The sequence below is a fragment of the Miniopterus natalensis genome, chromosome 7, assembly GCF_054644295.1.
Source record: "Miniopterus natalensis isolate mMinNat1 chromosome 7, mMinNat1.hap1, whole genome shotgun sequence".
In the NCBI taxonomy this organism is placed as follows: Eukaryota; Metazoa; Chordata; class Mammalia; order Chiroptera; family Miniopteridae; genus Miniopterus; species Miniopterus natalensis.
Window position 1 is genome coordinate 75,863,649 of NC_142087.1, and position 19,358 is coordinate 75,883,006.

The 19,358-nt window shown below is 52.2% G+C and overlaps 1 protein-coding gene across 1 annotated transcript in view; it reads right to left on the reverse strand.

Annotated features, from left to right (window-relative positions):
• LOC107538227 (nuclear factor of activated T-cells, cytoplasmic 2-like) overlaps window positions 1-14,034 on the reverse strand; it is a 37,366-nt gene extending 23,332 nt beyond the window's left edge. The window contains exon 1 of the mRNA XM_087819166.1: window positions 13,962-14,034. Within this exon, the coding sequence (XP_087675292.1) occupies window positions 13,962-14,031 (70 nt within the window). The 5' untranslated portion in view covers window positions 14,032-14,034. The remainder of the gene's footprint in view (window positions 1-13,961) is intronic.
• Between the last annotated feature and the right edge of the window lie 5,324 nt (window positions 14,035-19,358).

The following is a 19,358-nucleotide window of genomic DNA, read 5'->3' on the forward strand; positions in this document are numbered from 1 at the left end:
GGCCACTAGGCACCACTGCCAAGAAAAACTATAAAAAGCACCTCCCATCAGATTTGGCTTGGAAACTATTTCCCCGGAAAGCACCCCCCTGCCAAAAAAAAAAAAAAAGGAGTTAGCTGATTGTGAATCTGGGAGGGGTATGAGTATTAGTTCCCTGCAAAACATGACTTTAATCTTATCGAACAGAAAGACCACTGATGCTAGAGGGATCATCTGCAGATTCTTAATTGTATATTTTCAAAGCAAAGGATGGCCTCCAGATTGCAACTTGAGAAGACTGGTCTCTCTTGCTGGCTAATTATTTCCATCTCCAGCCAAAATACAGAAAAATTACTAATCACCATCTTTACTTGGTATCCACGTAAAGGGGACCCCTGAAGTCAAAGCAAGCCCCTCACCTAAGGTGGCCAGTGAAGACCCACGGAAGGGAAGGGAAACCTTCGCATTCACCTGCCTAACAAGCACCTCTGGGAAAAAGCAAGCCCCCACCCCCACCGGACAGGTCCTGTAAAAAGGCCGCCTACACAAACCAGCCAGCACAACCCCTTCCTGTGCTCCCCAGCCCACAGTGCATCTGGAAGTTACCAGCAAGCCTGCCCCTGAGGCTTCGACAAGTTTTGGCTGGGCTGGGCTGTCAAAATCAGGAAGCCTGGTTAGATTTTTTGTTTTTTTCCAAGACAACCTGCTAACCAGAAAAATACAGTGAGGTTGGGTGTGCGGCGGCCTCCTTCTGCTGAGGGCTCTTGTTAAACATGTGAAGTGACAGCCCAGCCTGGGGAAGTCCCCAGCCCACAGGGGCAGAGGGCACTTGAAGGCCCAGACGGGCGGGTCCTTTAGGCAGAGTCTGGCTGCATCCACAGGCCAGCTCCCCCCCCCTCCCTCCCCCCCTCCGAGCCCCGACATCCATCATGACCATGGGGTGCCGATCGCTTGAATACGCTCAGGCTGATCCCTGGGGTGACTGGCAAAGGGAGCACTGCCCAGGGAGGAAATGGGCCGGCCCCCTGACTGCAGTCAAACCGCACTCCAGCCTCAGACACAGACAAGCTCTTCCTTAGTTTCAACACAAAGTCCCCAACAAATGCCGCTCAGGGCTGGCGTCTGCAGGGGAGGGGGATCAGCTTTCACCTGCCACGACCACCGGGCTCAGTGGCAACCCCTTTGTGCACCAGCCCCCTCCCTCCTACTCCATTCCTCGGCTTCCTCGCCTCCTCCCTCCAAAAGCAAATCACTTCTGCTGCCCTCTGACCGCCCAGCGACAGGCAAGAGGCCCGCTGAGCCCCCTGCCACCTTTTGCCACCCTTCCCTCCGCGAGAAGTCACAGTAACTGGAAACTGACGGCACAGTAAGCTTACTGCCCCCTAAGGGTGGCAGCAGTCCCTGGCCTCACGCCCGCCCCCTCACTGGGCAGAGGCACCCCCTCACCAAGCTCCCCAGAAGTGTGACATCTGGAGCAGAGGGGCCCTGTGCCCACTCCCCAGGCCCAAGCCCCAGTCAGGGCTGGGGGGCCAGGCCCGGGGGAGCCTCCACCGACCTTCGATAGGATTCAAATAGTCATAGTTGAAGAGCATGGAGAAGTCCAACTCTTCCTGGGGGCTGCCCCCAGGCTCGTGGCCCAGGGCGTCCCCTCCGTCGGGGTCTGGCTGCTGCTCCGGGGCGTCCATGGCGCGCGAGGCGGCGGGGGGGGGCTGCGCGCCGGGGCGAGGGCGGCTCGGCTGCCTCCCGGGCCTTTGCGGGGGGCGGCAAGGTGCAGGGAGCGGCTGGAGAGGCGGGTGGAGCGCGGGTCACCGTCCTCGTGGGCACGAACGCCGGGTCCGGGCGGGCGCGCGGGGCTCCGCGGGTCGGGACGCGCCGGGCTGCGCGGCGGCCGAGCTTCCTGCTCCGAGGCACCTGTTGCGGCCCCGGGAGGGGGAGGCGGGGACGGGCGCCGGCGGCGGGGCGGGGCGGGGCTGCACCCGGCGGGAGGGCGGAGAGGCGGCCGCCAGCCCTGCCCCGAGCCTGGGCACAGCCGCGCTGAGCGCCGCCGGCCCTGCCCGTCCCAGGGTCTCCACAACAAAGCTGCTGCCACTTAGAGCGTTGCCCTATGTGACCAGCTGAGCCCAGTCTCGTCCCTCTTTCCTCCTCCAAGGGGGCGGACCTGTAACTCCATGTGCCTCTGTGTACCCACAGCTGTCACATAGCTTTCACCTAGAATTCAGCCGCCTACACGCCCCTAACTCCATTTCCCAGGACCTGGGGAAGAATCAGATACTCCAAGCCCAAGCCCCATCTATGCCTCTCCGCCACCTGTCATGTGCCAGGTGCCAGGGCCCCAGCATGAACGGGACACTGTGGCCCTGGAGAAGCTCCGGTTCTGGGGGGGGAGAGGCATGAAGGAGATTAACAGGTGAACAAAGACTATCTCCTGTAAGGTGACAGGAGAGACCTCACCAGGGCTGTGGGGTAAAGACTGGGGGCTGGGAGGCTTCAGTCACTTCTGTGGTCATGAGGGCCTCTCTGGGAAAGTGACATTTGGACGAACCTGGTTGATGGGTGGATCTGGGGGAAGAGTGTTCTGGCAGCGGGAACAAAACAAAAAAAAGAAAGAAAGCAACAGCCAGCAGGAGCTCTGCATGTTGCAGGCTGAGCCAGGAGGGCAGTGCAGCAGGGGAGGCTGGCAGGTAACAAGCACACCTGGATGCTTGTTAAAAACAGATTCCGGGCCCCTCCCTGGAGCTTCTGATTCCATAAGTCTGGGGTAGAGGCTCAAGAATGTGCATTTCTAAGCAAGCATCCAAGGTGAATGTTATGAACAGGTACACTTGGGGGAACACTACATAAAAGCCCACTACCATCTCCTAAGAAAACTCTTCCAGGGCTCTTGGACCAAGTTAGCTGAAGTCAGAAAACAGACTCAGAGGTAGAAAAGGTTAGAATAGTGTCTTCAACCCTCATAGCACATTAGAATCACCTGGGACACTTTTTTTTTAAAAAAGCCTGTGCCCAGGCTTCAATCCAAACCTGATGAACCAAAACATCCAAATATGTGTGTGTGTGTGTGTGTGTGTGTGTGTGTGTGTGTGTGTGTGTGTATTTTAATAACCTCAAATGAATCTAACTTGCAGCCAATGTTGAAAATCACTGGATTAGAGGAGTAGGTGGGACAGGTTCGGGGATTTCGAGAACCACAGCTTGACCTTGAGTGGGGACTGGTCCAACCATTCCCGGTGCACCAGAAGTATGGGGGATATGCACTCTTCAGGGGAGCCATCTCTGCTCTACTAAGGGATGTGTGCAAAGCTATCAATCATCATTCATTCCACAGATATTTACTGAGCACCTGCTAGGTACCTGGTACAGCTACAGGTGGTGGGGATGCAGCCATCGACAGGGCATAGCCTCTACCCTTCTCATGCTTCTATCCTGGAAGCAAAGGGGCACAGCAATGAATAGGTTTTCCAAATTGCATTAAACCAATGGTTCTTAACCCAGGCTACACACTAGACTCACCTGGAGAGCTATTAACAAATCCAAGTGGCTGGGCCCCACCAGAGACCACTTATAATCAGACTGTTTGAGGGTGGGGCCTGGGCCTCAGTATTGTTTAAAAGCCTTCCCAAAGCCTTCCAATGTGTGGCCAGGGGTGAGAACCCCTGGTTTAGACTCCAACTCCATTCTAGAGGCCTGGGCCTGGCTCAGGACTCACCAACTTTCAGAGTCCAGGGAAGCACTTTCTAGTTATCAGAATTCAAAGAAATCCTCTTATTTCATAGGCATAAGCACAGCTATCCTGGGTGTTTCCAACAAGCATCTTAGGAGGTAGGTAATTAACTTACGTTGAGAAACAGAAATGACCCAGGGTAGGGCATTTATAGCCAAGTGTCTAGAAGAAGAGGGATGCTCTTGGTCCTATGGCAGGACCCAAAGTCCAGACCCTGAAATTTGGTCAGGGGTGAACAAGGAACCAGCCTGCTGTGTGCTATAGAACAGGAGAAGCCTGGTGTCACCATCTCATGTCTTTTCTCATCTCCCCATTAGGCATTAATGACTAAATGCCTCCACTCTAGTGGACCTGGGTTGAGTTTGCCTACCCAATCATTCCCCCTTGTTCTGATAACAGCACTTCAGTGTGTTCCTTTGGGAAACTACTTGGTTCTACCTAAATACAAATATCTGAGGATCATTAACCCCTGCCCCTTCCCCACCCCAGGTGGCTCTGAGTCCTGAGACTCTTCAAGTTGGCCCTGGAGGGACCCACCACCCACAGCTCTGCCCTCCTTTTCCCTACTGCTATAAGCTCATTTTTATCTACAGCCTGGACCTCTCCCCTGAAAACTGGGCTCAGATATACCACTGTGCACCCAACATCTCCATTTGGCTACCCAACAGGTATATCAAAGTGAATGTGTCCCCACCAAACCCTATTGTCATCTGAAACCTCTCCCATGGTCCCAGCTCAGATATCACTCACACATTCATCCAGTTCTCTGACCAAACACCAAGGAGTAGCCCTGGCTTCCTCTCCTCTTCTCATCCACATGCAAACCCTCAGCAAACCCAGGCAGCTCCACCTTCACCATGGAACCCAAGTCCAACCATTTCTCACCAACTTCACTGTCTTTCCTCCCGCCCTAGTAATCCAAAGTCCCCATCATCTCTCACCTGGATGACTGCAGTAGCCTCCTCCCTGGTGTCACTACAACACGTGCCCTTACGCAGAGCAGCCAGAGGGATCCTTTCAAAACAGACATCCCATAAACCCTCCCCTGGCTTCCCATCAAGTTTAGAGTTAAATGCAAACACCTGGCCAAGCAGGCTCCAGGTAAGCTGCCCCACCCCAGCTCTCCTGGGTATCATCTGTCGCTCCCCCCTCTCTTACTGCCTTCTGCCAAAGGTTTGCAGTAGCTCAGCCAAATCCACCCAGCAGACATATAGGGTGGGCAAAAGTAGGTTTACAGTTGTTCATATGGAAAATAATACAATAACTAATGAATAATAATATAGGAATAAACTGTGTTTCACGTACTCACAGCTGTAAGCCTACTTTTGCCCAACCCTGTATTATGTTCAGTCTGCCCTGTAATTTTTTTTTAAATCTAGACTAACAATTTTTTAATTGGGATATTTCATTTAAAAATCCAAATTTCCAATGCCTCCTATAAATGAGAAGATCTGGCCACAGCAGCTGACCGATATTCCCAGATGGGCCAGTCACCTGGAGCTGAGTAGAGGCCACCCACTTCAGATGATTCTGTGCCTCTCAGGTCCCCACAGACACCCCCCCCCCCAGCTGCCCCTGTCTGTCCCTGTGAGCATGTGAGCTTGAGACTCTGGTCTCCAGGCTCTTGACTCCTTCTACTGGTTTTGCTCCTCCTTTTTATTTCTCACTTCACAGCATGTCCCCTTCTTCCTTGTGGAACTGACATTTAATCCAGGGATGTGGTGAGCAAACTCACCTCTCCCTTAAACTGCTGTCCTTGGTTCTAATTCAACAGGCGAGGCCCCCACCCCCCAACCAGGGGAGCCTCATCTATTGAACCAGAGCCCTAAGAGCAGGCAAAGGAGGGCTGGTTAGTCAGGGCATGGAGCATTGTCGAGTCTTTGCCCAGCCTCCAACTCTTCCTCAACCATCCACCTTCATGCCATCATCACCGCCGTCACCCTTCTGTCACCCAGGCTGTCTTCCTAGATGTCTGCACCCCCGGGACCGTGTGTCTGTCTCGTGTCCATTCTCTCTCCGCAGTGTCTCTGCAGACTCTACCATCTGTGTCAATTTCATAATTTTTGAAATCCGGGAGTGACAAGACCAAGCACGCTGGGCCCTGGCTGCGTGGCTCAGTTGGGTGGAGCATCACCCCATACACCAACAGGTTGTGGGTTCGATTTCCGGGCAGGGTACATACCTAGGTTATGGGTTCAATCCCCAGTCAGGGCGTGTAAGGAGGCAACTGATTGATGTTTCTCTGTTACAGAGAAACATCAATGTTTCTTTCTTTCTTTCTTTTTTTAAATATGTCTTTATTGATTTCAGAGAGAGGAAGGGAGAGGTGGGGAGAGAGAGAAACATCAATGATGAGAGAGTCATTGATCGGCTGCCTCCTGCACGCCCCCTACTGGGGATCGAGCCCACAACCCAGGCATGTGCCCTGACCGGGAATCGAATCTCGATCTCCTGGATCCTAGGTCAACGCTCAACCACTGAGCCATGCTGGCCGGGCACATCAATGTTTCTCTCTTTCTCTCCCTTCCTCTATCTCTAAAGTCAATAAAAACATATCCTAGGGTGAGACTTAAAAAAAAACAGAAACAAGGAAGCTGACTCCAGGGACCTCAAAACTACCCTCCACCAGGCTCCCTTTGGCACAGCCACCCTGCCCCCGCAAAAAGCACATGGCGAATCCTCTTGCCCTTTCTTTCTTTCCTCTGTCAACACATTGACTAGACTTTCCCTAAACTTTTAGTTACTCAGAACATAAATGGCTTCACATATGATTGTGTCTCCCTACTTTACAAAAATATATCTATTTATCTGACTTTCAAATGCAAACAAGCATGTCATGCGTGTCTCGGATTTTCTCCACAGCACCTAGCTGCGGTCTGGCAGCTAGAACATCTTCCAGGGATGCCTCTGGGCTCCCTGGCGGAGTGGGAGATGGGTGGTCCAGAACCCACAGAGAAGACCCCGGAGAGTTGGTGGAAAATGGATTTATCCCTTCGGGAAGGTCTCCTGAAGGTCGTTAGGTTAAAGGAAAGTAATAACTTGAATGTAAAACAGTAAAATAATATTGAAAATGGCAGCTAAGATAAACGGACCACTTTATATGCACTGAGAGCGTCACAGACATGATCTGGGTACCCCCATGTGTAAGGCTCACTGTCACCTCCACTGAGGAATGGGGAGGCTGTGGTATTACTTTTAAAAGTCACACGTGCCACCACAGAAATGGTTTTGTCCCATGCGAATCTGATACTCATTACTGAGTCACATTGTTCCTGGGCTATTAACTAAGGGTGGATTTGCTAAGGGACATTTTTGGACCAAGATGAAACGCTAAAAAAAGTCTTGTGACTCCCAGCGATAGCAGAGGGTGAAGGGGAGCTGACATGGGGAATCTGGGCTGGGCCGAGAGGAAGACGTCTGACGTGGCTCATATGCACGAAATTAATGGCATATACCATCTGGTGTCAAAGACAGAGACCATCCCTGCAGAAGCCCAGGGCTCAAGGGAACACGGTTTGAGAACGGCAAAGGAGAATGCCCTAGGGACTAGGAAGTGTCACTTCTTGCCCCCTCCTCTGCTCCACACTGGTCCCGGCCACCATCATTTCCTGCCGTGGCCACTGCGACAGCCTCCCACCAGCACCCTGAGATTCACTCTCACCTGGCTACAGGCCGTTCTCCACTTACTGGTCAACACAATCCTTCAAAAGGTGACCCAGAGCTCAGCCCTGCTGCTTAGAAGTCCCCGATGCCTCCCCACTGCCCCGAGAATAGGCCTCACACGGCTCGCAAGGCCCTGTGCGACCCTGCGCGACCCTGCCCTGGCTTCTGTCATGATCTTGTCTCCCGTCACAGTTCCCCCGCCTTCTCTGTTCTAGCCACTCATCTTCTTGCTGGTCATTGAATATCCCAAGCACACGTCTCTCCCCGGGGCCTTTGCACTGGGGGATGCTTGTCCCCCAGACATTTTCCAGGCAGCTCCCGCACCACTCAGAGGTCAATGAAAAAGACCTCTCTTTAGAGAGGAAGGGGCCACCCCGTCTGAATTAGCAACCCCTACAGCTCTGGGTTGACTTGTGTCTCTCCCCAAAAATATGTTTGAGCCCTAACCCCAGTTCCTGTGAGTGTGATCTGATTCGGAAATAGGGTCTTTGCCGATGGGATCAAGTTAAGCTGAGGTCAGCAGAGCTAAGGTCTCTCATCCAAGGACTGGGGTCCTTCTGAGAGGACAGGAAGAGGCCTTGTGATGATGCTGTTAGGGAGTGGAGTGATGCATTGACAAGCCAAGGAATGCCACCACGGATTTCCAGGAGCCACCGGAAGCTGGAAGGGACAAGAACCCTCCCCTACCAGAGCCTCCTGAGCGCACGTGGCCCTGCTGACACCCCGATTTCAGACTTTGAGTCTCCAGAACTATGAGAATAGGTTGCTGTTGTTTCAAGCCGCCCAGTTTATGGTAATTTGTGATGGCAACCACAGGAAACAAGTACACCCACCTACCACACACACACAGCCACACTCACACACACACATTCACACATGCAAACTCACACACACTCACATACACACACACACACACACTGACTCACAGACACACTCACATACACACACACACTCACACACACTCACTCGTATATGCCAAGTCACTTGCACTCTCTTCTCCCATTTTAGTCCCTCACGTTTACCACCACTTGACATCTCGGTTACTCCTGCATTCACTTGCTCGGTGTTTGCCTCGTGAGGGTATAACTGTCTTGGCCACCACTCTCTCCCTGCACCTTGCACAGGAACTGACACATAGTGGAAGCTCTTAAAATGTTCATGAAAATGAATTAATGGTCCAGGGAGCTTCTAAGAGGAGACGAGGGTGAGCTGGGCCTTGCAGCAAGGGAGCCCCAGGTGGAAGGCCAGGCACAGGCCAGGCAGAGGGAGTAGTGTGAACAGTGTGCAAAGGCATGAGGGGACGGGTGCAGACGCCTCTGAGTGTAGCACATGCCGGAAATGCACCTGCTAGAATCTCAGGCCAAAGAGGCACCCAGCTGGGCCTTGGCCTCTGAGAGAGGCTTTGAGGAAATGGGTCCCTGGGCAGGTCATTACACTGGAGAGAACCGAATATGGAGGGGATGGGGGCCACCAGAAGTTACTGAGTGGCCCAGAAGGCAGGGTGGAAGTGGGGACAGGAACCAACAACCCCCCCCCACACACACACACACTCCAAATTCTGTGGAGGGCGGGCTCCTTCAGGGGCTGCAGCCCTCTCCTCCAGCTCACTGCTCTCTTGCTGGGTGGTCCTGCTGCAGGAAACAGGAGAAACAGGACCATGGAGCCTTTAAACGTCAAGCTTTTGGCATCAGCCGGGTCTGGTTCTGCCCTTGGAATGCCTTGACCACTCCCTTCTTGGTTTCCCTGTCTCTAAACAGGGATCACGTTAAATACCAGCCTGGGGGGAGGGGGTGAGAATCCACTGACATATCCGTAAAGTGCTTGGCCATAGAGCATGTCTCTCACTGGGAAAACAGGTCACCTTCCTGCTATATTATTCAGCCCCACGAGAGTGACATGGTGGAGTGGGCCTGAGTCCAAGCTCTGAGGCCCAGCGATGTGACCCTAGGGGAGTGACTGTACCTCCCTGCGCAAGACGGGGATACTGACTGTCAGGCTGGTATGAGAATTAATGAGGTGGCGCATGGAACGCCCTCAGGATGGAGCCTGGCACATAGCTGGCACTCAGTAAGTGGTGGCTGCTGTCATGGTCATGGTTGTTGTTTGTTGTTCTTGCCTTTGGGGGCTGATTCATCCCGGACAACAGCATGAAAGCATGTGCCTGTCGGATGACCCAGGAAGAATTTCCGTTTAGGCCACTAGCCTGAGGTGGGAAAATGTGGAAGTCAACGGCCACCGTCATTGTCAAAAGGAGGTATAGGAGAGCGAGCCAAAAAGATGACATGGAGCTACAGAGTTTAAGTCTTTGACCTTAACAAGTCATGTCTCCCCTACTGTGCATCATTTATTCATTCATCATTCATTCGTTCATCCATTTAACAAAAAAAAGTACTGAGTACCTACTACATCCAGGCACTGTTCTGGGCACTGGGGCCACAGAGGTGAACACAGACGAAGCATGTGCAGTCACCACCAGTGTGACCAGTACAAGGAAGGGCACAGCGCAGGGCAGAGGCCCAGGGAGCCCAGAGGAGGCCTCCAATCCAGTCTGGCAATAGGAGAGTCCCGAATTGCTCTTCTAGCAAAGGAACAAAAACAGAACCTGCCTGGCTTCTTCTAGGCAAAATGTGAAATATTCACTCACTATGTAGTGAGGACTATCCAATGAGAAAATGTCAAAGAAAGCACTTGGTAATGGTTTTTTTAGGTGGGATTTTTTTGGGGGGAGGGTAAATAGTGAATTAATGAATCATACAGTAATAATGACAGCAATTATTTACTGAATACGTGGAGAGTCATATTGATTATTAAAAGATTGAAACTCTCCATAGATTGGTAAATGATTGCTGTCATCCCCCACCCCCAAAGGGCCTTTGCTGTCTTGGGGCCTTCCCTGCAGTTCAGCAGATAAAGAGTTAAGCCTGGCCCAGCAGAAGAGTCTTCTTGGACCCTGCTCCCACGGTTCTGATTGGCTGGTACTCATTATCAAATATATTAATGATTACTCCAGGTAATATTACTATCAGTCTTTTATATTTGGGGAAACTGAGGCACGGGAAGTGCAGTTTCTTGCACAAGGTCATGCAGCTAGCGGGTGGCAGAACCAAGATTTGAACCTCTCACCCAGATCTCAAGCTGTTGACATGTTGGGCGTAGAAATATCACCTAGAACCCAGTGGACACTCACAGAAATAGGAGACCTGGCCCCCGTCCTCAGGGGAAAGCTTTTAATAAAGGGAGTCGGAGGAGCTTCTCTCCGAAGTTCTGAGAAAAGGAGGAGAAGCCGGAAGGGCCCGTGGCGGGGTCTCTGTTCTGTGCAGAAACGGAAAGCCGCGCTGGCCTTAGAGCCTCCTGGCCATCGGGGGACTTCTCCCCTCTGGGGGAGGTGGAAATGCTGTCCTTTCATTTCCCCGAGGCGAGGCAAGGCAAGCCCTCCCTGAATCATTCTATGCTCGGGACAAAACAGCTGCTGCCTCAGTTTCCCCATCTTGAAGGATGATGCTGGCACCCTCCACATCCTCCAACACTTCTCTCCTACCCTCCCAGGATATGCCAAGAAACACCATGGTCATGGAGAAGAAGCCCAGGATCAACGTACGGACCCCTCCGTTTGCTCCTCTGTCAAATGATATTATAAAAATTGAGATAATGTTAGTGAGTTCCAGACAAACAGAGCACACAGCCTGGGTTCAAATTAAACACAACAGAGCACAGAGCCTGGGTTCAAATTAAACACAACAGAGCCTGGGTTCAAATGATGGCTCCACCACTTCGCGGGGTAACCCTTGGCCAGTCACTGCGCCTGTCTGTGCCTCACTCTCCTCCTCTGTGCAGGAGACAATGATTCCACAACTCACCGAGCACACTTGCCCTGACAATTAAATGCTTAATGCTTGTGAACACTTGGGCGTGCCGCTCCAGCCACTGCTCACTATGCATCTGCTCTCACCCGCGTGGACAGCAGTAGAGCGCCCACTGTGTGCCAGGCATTGTGCTGCTAACGTGCTGTGTAACCCTGGGCGAGGCTGGCTCTCAGTGTCCTCCACCGTCAGACGACAATAACATCTCATCTGTGTTAACCGCACGTTAAGCACGGACGTCAGCGTTTTACATGCGTGATTTCATAGGATGTTTGTGACAATCCTATGAAGTCAGCAAGATCATGTTTCCCTTTTGCTGATGGGGAAACTGAGGCTTCCCAGCCCTGCTGTTAACACAACCTGTCTCATTATGAAGGGCCAGTAAGTTAAAAATTACCTGGAGAGGTATGAAGTGCTACATCTCTTCAACATGTTTTTGTTGTGAAATCCAGTTTCTATATCAATGTTATTGTTTTTTAACTTTAACAGGAATTGCAGCTAACATTTACCAAACATTGACTATGAGTACAACACCATTATTATTGGCCCCATTTTACAGATGTGGAAACTGAGGCACAGAGAGGTTAAGGCACTTACCTAAGGTCACCCAGTGTGATGTGGTCAAACAGAAATATTCTAATCCAAGCAGAAGGCAGGCAGCTCCGGTCTGGGAGTGAGCAGAGCTCACCCTGGAACTGTTTATTCCTGAAATACTTTCCATCACCCCACTTCAGATAAAACTGAGCACACCTCTTTTAAAGATCTTCAGTTTTTCCCAGGGCCTTGGCCCAAAGCTACAAAGCAAGGTCAGTATTTTCCTGCCATGCAAATATTTCTATTTGCTATTCATGGCCCCACCCATCTGCATGCACACTTCAGGTCTGTCTCTGTGCTCACGTGGTCTTTGAGTTTAAAGGAGCATTAGCTTTTCCCCCTGCAGGGCACAGTTGAAGCGTCTCTCACACCAGCTCTTTGATGCCTGGAATTGCATTCTGTGTGCCCAGCTTGGAATGCCGAGTGTGGTTCCGGGGAACAATGTGGTGCCCTGTCTCCCACATGTGTACATACACTGGCACGCCATGTACTCACAATCCCTGCACACATGAGCATGAGCTGGGAGGGCAGGCAATGCATGTACACATATGAAATACACAGACTTCCACACCTTGAGAGAGGGTCAAGTTCATCAACCTGAAGCAGAGGGGGAGCAGCTCTAATAAAATGGAGCTGTGTTATGTATTATATCACAGAGTCAAACAGAAGCCCAACTTCTCTTCCAAGCTCACTCACACGCTCTCTCTCTCTTTCTATCTCTCTCTCTTTCTCTGTCTTTCCTTTCCAATTAGAGCTCCATTTGGCATTGCTCTGTCCCCCCACCCCCACCATCATAACATCAAACACTCTGTCAGTATGTATGACAGTAAAAATCAATTCATGTCCTTGACGTATCTGTTACCTGTCTGAGAGCATCGCTTTTACAGGTGATGCAATATTAGGTTGGGGTGTGTTTTCTTCCCATTATGTCACATGCCTGACCACTAGCAGAGGACGGGATAAACAGGTACCAGTTAAAACATTCAAAGTGTTGGCAGGGTCTTGCTTTTAAAAGTGCAACTCAGCTATGTGTCATTGAGGGCCACTGTGGCAAAGCACACCGTTTACCTAACCCGAGGCATGTGGCTCTGGTTTAAAAAAAAAAAAAAAAGCCCCTCAGGTTTATTTACTGAAATTGTCATTTCTTCCCCCCCAGAACTTTAATCAGCCACGCAGAGCACAAAACCTACATTCAACTCTGATTTTATGACACCAGGCTAACTCCTCCTACGCATATTTATTTCACTTAACTCTTGCAGCCCTGCCCTCTGGGCAGTGCCCCTCTGTAGGCAAGGCTGGCCTCTGAGAAACACATCACATTGGCCTGGTTTCCACTCCTCCAGCCCCATGCGTTCACGTACAGCCCGAACCCCTCCACCACCCCAACCAGATGGCGGGTTTTCATGTCATATTCTTATACGTTAAGCCCCTCCCGTCAGATCCGAGGAGTATGATTCCGGGGCTAAATCCAAGAGAAGGAAAAAAGAGGCAGAAATACGGAAAGCAGAGTGTAATCAGATCGCAAAACAAACTGATGGTACACTGCACTTTAAAGGGGGAGCCGGAGGACTGGATCCACCAGGCGCATCAAAAAAAAAAGGGGGGGAGGAAAGAAAATTGTTTAAATGTCCCAGAGCATCTGCTGCTGTAACTGTTCACAAGCAAAGTCTTCGTGTCTAGTTTTGCTATAGAGTAAAAGATCAAGCCTGCTCTCCTAAAACAAGAAACAGAAAAGCTAAATGATATCATAACATCATCATCATCATCATCATCAATCCAGCTGCATCGCATCTGCTGTCAAAAGCCGAGTGCTGAAACGGTTAAGCAGCCAGCGGTTAGTAGCGAGAGCCTCCCGGTGTCCCACGGAGGGGAAACTCCTGTGACAGCCTCGCCTGGGGAATCCCGCCACGGCACCGCACCGCGGGCGCGCAGTCCCCTACAGCAGCGCCCCGGCTCCCTCCCCGGCCCGGGCGCGGGCGCCCCTCCTCCTGGCCACTCTACCTGTGCGCCCGGGGACACCCGCGTCCCCCGGCCTCCCTCCCCGCGACTCAGCCAGGAGCCCACAGCGCTGCCCGAGAGGAGAGCAGAAGGGAAGGGCTGGGAGGCGGGAGGGGGCAGCGGCGGAGGGGAGGGGGGCCAGTTACCTTGGTCCACAGACCCCATGATGCGGAGGGGATGGCAGTGCCCCGGCTTGAACGCAGCCTCTCTCTGCATCTGGAGGGGATGGGGGCTTGGCGCGCGGGCGAGCGGGGCGCTGTGCTTGGAGCCCGGGAGCCGAGGGGGCGCCGGCCTCTAGAGCATGCTCGCGGCGCGGCCCCGCCGAGCAGCCTGCGAGCGGCCCGGGAGCTGCGCGCCTCCCGCTCCGGGCTCCCGGCTCCGGCTCCGGCTCCGGCTCCGGCTCCCGCTGCCGGCGCGTTGGAGGCGGCGCGGCTGGGCGCTCGGCTTACTCGAGAGGGAACGCGACTTCCTTCCCGGCGCTCCGTGTTTATAGGCTTTCAATGCAGTAAAATAACGGGATTCCCTCACTGTTTCCTCCTGTTTATCCAGCGCCATGGAAACCACTGGATCCCGTCCATCTCCAAAACTAAGGGCTTTCCTGCAAACTTCACACTCAGGAATCCATGACGTCGCCTCCTCCGCGGCCAGCCAGCTCCGTGGCTCCCTCAGCCGCCAGCACAAGTCCCTGATTGTTCGGGAGAAAAGTCAGAGAGAGGGAGTGATGCGGGCGCAGGGGGTGGGGGCGCGCGAGTGTCCAAGTGGGCCCTGCCGGCGCTCCAGGCGGCTGTTTGCAAGGCTCGCCCCAGCCACCGCCTGCCCCAGCCCGCTGCAGCTTTTAACAAATCATACCCTGACTCCCAAGACCCCCACTTTCCCAGGGGGCGCCTCCCAGTCAGAGCTGCCCAGGGCTCACACCAGCACCCCAGGTGGTCGGGGCCCCTGGACCCTGACCCAGGGGCCTTTCCCTGTCCCTGGGGGCCTCCGGCTGCCCAGCTTTTTTTGTTTTTAGGGATGGTGAGAGGAGAAGAGAGGCATGGGGAGGTGAAGGGGGAGGAGGGAAAGGAAATAAATAACCGTGCCTTGTGTCAACTCTGTCCAACTCCAAGATTTTTTTTCAAAGAGTATATTTTTAGATTCATTTAGAAAACCCAAGGTTTCCAGTGATGCTCAGAGGCTTCTGCAATAATGAAATGGCCAAAGAGACGCCGAAACCAGGCAACCCATGTGTTTACTCATGCTCGGAATAAACAGGGAAATAAAGCGCAGGGATGTCATGAACTTCGCACAGTCTCCAGAATACGGCCCGTGGGATGCCACGCGTGGCTCCCACCAATGGGCCACAGACCCCGGGAGGCCAGCGGGAAGAGGGAGAGAAGCTCGCCTGTCGAGACGCTCCCTCTAAACTTAGCCTAGAGTGGTCGCTTGGGCTGCATCCGGGGTGGGAAAGTCGGGGCCCACCGACAAAGCAGCTTGGAAAACAGCTATTTCAGATAGTCCTGTGAGCCCACGCGGGTAGCACCGAAGCGGGTGACTCATCAGCACCATCAGCACCCTCCCTACACACACACGTACACTTTCTTACAGAGGCTTGACTGAAAGAGACACTGAGAGGAGCCGCTTCCACCCGTGGGACCCCCTGTATTCCACGCCTCAGCCCACAGCAGCCTCGCTCGGCTCTCAGACAGGATGCCTCCCGCTGGAGAGCTGCCCCACAGAGAGCTACAGGGAAAAGCCCCACCACCTCACCTTGAAGCCTGTCAGCCAACAGGACAGCTTAAGTGTCTCTCTTCCCCACAGAGCAGCCATACCTACCCACCTACTCTGCTCCGAGCCTTGTGTGCCTTGAATTCCTTGCAGCCACCTGCAAGAGGGGAACCTTCTCCCCAACTTTCTAAAAGGGAAACTGAGGCTCATCAAGGGAAGATGGCTTGCCTGTTGCTTTTCTGGGCAAATACTGGGCTGCAAGCCTGTGAGGCTGTGGAGGAGATTCTTTTTAGGGAGCCTATTGAGGGAAACCCATTCCCTGAGGACTCTGTACCCCATCATCTGAAGCAAGAACAAGGCCAACCATCCTGGTTTGCCTGGGATTGAGGAGGTTCCCAGGCTGCAGAGCTTCCAGTTTTAAAACTGGGAAATTCTTGGGCACGCTGGGACAAGTTGGTCATCCAAGGCATGAATGAAACTCGGCACTCAACTTCCTTTTATTGCTGCAAGCCTACAGACCAGTGTCTCCTGAAGACGGTCTCTCTACTTAGCAATACTGTGAAGAGCACCCCCTAACTTAGCACCTACTATATGCCAGGCCCTGAGCAAGAGTCATCTGTAAATTCTTGCTCTTGACCCCTAAAGAGTAATACACTGACAGTGAGAGGGGTTAGCTCTGTGCTGCCCGATATGGTAGCTACTAGCCACATATGCCCATTAAAATATAAAGTAATTAACAATGAAATAAAATGTAAAAGTCAGTTCTTTGGTTGCACAAGCCACATCTCCCCAGTTCAAAAGCCACATGTGGCTAGTGGCTACTGAGTTGGACAGCGAAGAATAGAGCATTTCCATCACTGTAGAAAGTTCTATCAGACAGCACTGTTAGGTAACCTGAGAGGTAGGGTAAAGTACAGGCTCTAGAATCAGATTCTTGGTTCTGCCCCAGAGTCATTTATCCACTCTGTAAAATGGGTACACTATTAATGCCTTTACAGAGTTAATGTAAGGATGTGATGCTAAGAACAATAAGGCATATAATAAATGCTAAAATGTATATTAAATTTTAAAAAGCTTCCCACACTTAGGGAGTGAGTAGTGATTAAGCGAGGATTAAGACCATTTGGCCCTGCAGATCTTCACCTCCAGACCTCCTTTTATTTATCAATTGCCACCTCCAGGGCATGATGCAGGTTCTTTTCACCATCTAGTTCATTTCACCCTCCCACTGGGTTCCATGCTGTGAGCCCTGTTTACAGATGAGCAAACTGAGGCTCTGTGGGTTGATGTCCACATAACCATCTGGACTTGAACCCAACTCTGTTGGACAACAGAGCCCATGTCCTTGGCACTGCAGCCCCTGCCTCCCAGAGGCCTCCCTGGGAGTCGAGGTCTTGGAGGCCAGAATGGAGGCAGGAAATGAGCATGCTGGGCCCTCCTCTGCCAGACTCATTATCAGGGATAATTTTAGACTCAGTCCCACCCAGGCTCAGGCCTCGGAGGCCAGTGGCAATCTCCACAGGTGCCTGGCACTGCCTGGAGGGGGCCGCCTTTTGGAACTCGGTAGCATCAGCATTAAGCCACATTTTTATAGAGCCCACTCTTTGTCACAGTTAAGCATTTTTCCCTTTTAAAGCGCATTAATGCTACAAGGACTGGATCCAGGGGAGTCGCAGCTGAGTCACCTAATTTGCCCTTATGGACTGCAGCTTTCGGCTTCTTAGTTTAGCTGTTCTTCGGTGTCTCAGACAATTTCTTTCCTCTCCCAGTGCCAGGGCAAGAAATATTTTGTCCTTTTGAACTGAACCACCCACTGTTTTTCACTTCTCTTGAGCACTCTCCCTTTTTTTAAGGGATGCTCCGAGGGGGATGGGTGGGGAGCTTCTGCCCACTCAATTATCCACGAAAAGGCCCAAAAATAGAGGCTCTCAGCTGGGGTAGGAACGGGCCAGCATCAGAGGAAAAAGCGCAATAGAAGCTGAATCAGAGCAAATAGAAGGCGTCCAGGTGGTCATGGGGAGGAAGGCCAGGGAGACTGTAAGCCATCTAGGCTGCAGGAGACCTTGACTCACCGGGGAAGCTCCGACAGTCTCATAAATAAGAAACGCAGGTATTTCTGCTGAGACGCCACTCACCGCTGCGGCCCATACAACTGATTCAACACCAGGAATATTTTAAAGGACTTGGGCAGCTCTGAGGAGGCACCTCACTGGGCCTCTCGATGTTTTTATTACCCAAGTGTCATCTCCACCTGTCAGTCACCTTGACCTTCAACCCTTTCCTGGCTGAAAGGTAGAGAACTGTTCTGGACTTCCACGTGTCTCAACCACAGAAAGCAAGACAGACATGGGTACGTGAGAAGCAGAAATGTGAGACTGACAGGCATACCTCAGAGATACTGCAGGTTTGGGTCCAGACCACCGCAATTAAGCAAGTATCACAATAAAGTGAGCCGTAATCTTTTTGCTGGTAGAGGGTCTTCCCTTCAATTTGTAAAAAATTGCAATGTCTCTGCAGCGCAGTAAAGCAAGGCCCAAAAAGATGAGGTACGCCTGTACTGATCTGTCCATCACAGGGAGCATTTACTGAGCACTTGCTGTGTGGCAGGCATGGACTCACTGAATCCTTGCAACAACCCCGATTATCCCTTTACAGAGAAGGAAACTAGCACAGCGAGGTTATGCGGCTTGCCCCAGGTTGCACAGCCAGCACGTGGCAGAGGTGGGAATTGAACCCTGGCCACCTGGCTCTAGAGCCCATGTTCTTACCCGCTAGGCTGTACTGCCTCTCTCGTGTCACTTCAATTGCTCTGAGCTCTCCACCAAATATCTATTCATTTACTGGCTTACTCCATGCACCTGGCTCTGGCTAAGTGCAAACAATGGGGTGGGGACCTGGAGGGGACTTGCCTTCTACTTGGTAGACAAGGCCACCACAATGCCAAGGGAGCAGCAGTGAATGACAGCGGCAGCAGGCACTGTCTGTGGGGACCATAAATGCTGTAGACACCACAGAAGGTGGTTCGGGGGTTCTGAGGAGATTTGGCTCTCTCCTCCCAGCAGCCTCAGTTAGGGATCATTCTTGACTCTGTTCTCCCCTCCCACTGTCACATTTTCCCTCCTAAAACCTCTTGAGTCCATATCCACCCCTCTTTCTCCCTGCACGACCAGCCTCACCAAGGCAACCCCACACCTCCCTCCTGGGAACACCACAGCTTTCTTGCTGCTCTCTCAGCCTCTTTCCTATGCACCCCCCAACTTAGGTCCACTCTGTCCCTCATGGTCTTCCCTAAACTATAAAATCTAAGGGGAACATCCAATCACATCATTCCCCCTGCTTAAAACTCTCCACCAGGTTATAATAGCCTTCAGGATAAAGTCCACATTCCCACATGGGGCCTACAAAGACCTATCAAGTCTAGCCCGCCCCTTCCAGCCTCCTTGCTCACCCCTTACATGCTTGAACTCCATGTTCCTGCCCTCCAGAAATACTCGGAGCCCCCAAATTCTGTGTCCTTCCTCAGTGCTGGGCCTTCCCCAGGTTACTTTCTCTCTCCTCCCATCACCTCTCTTCTCTCTTGACCTGGGTGATTTCACTGGCTCTGGGTCTTGCCTTGGATCATGCTTCTTTGAGGAAGTCTCAGCTTCTCCATCTATAAAATGGAGTTACACCTACCTCTTTGGGAGACATGCAGGTCAGATGACATTGTGGCTAATAAAGCACTGTGCAGTGCCTGGTATACAGTAAGCACTCAATAATGGTACCAAAATGATGATCAGCTTGCCTCTACATACAGTAGTTATGCAAGTACCCAGATCAACCAGATACCAATTCAGAGG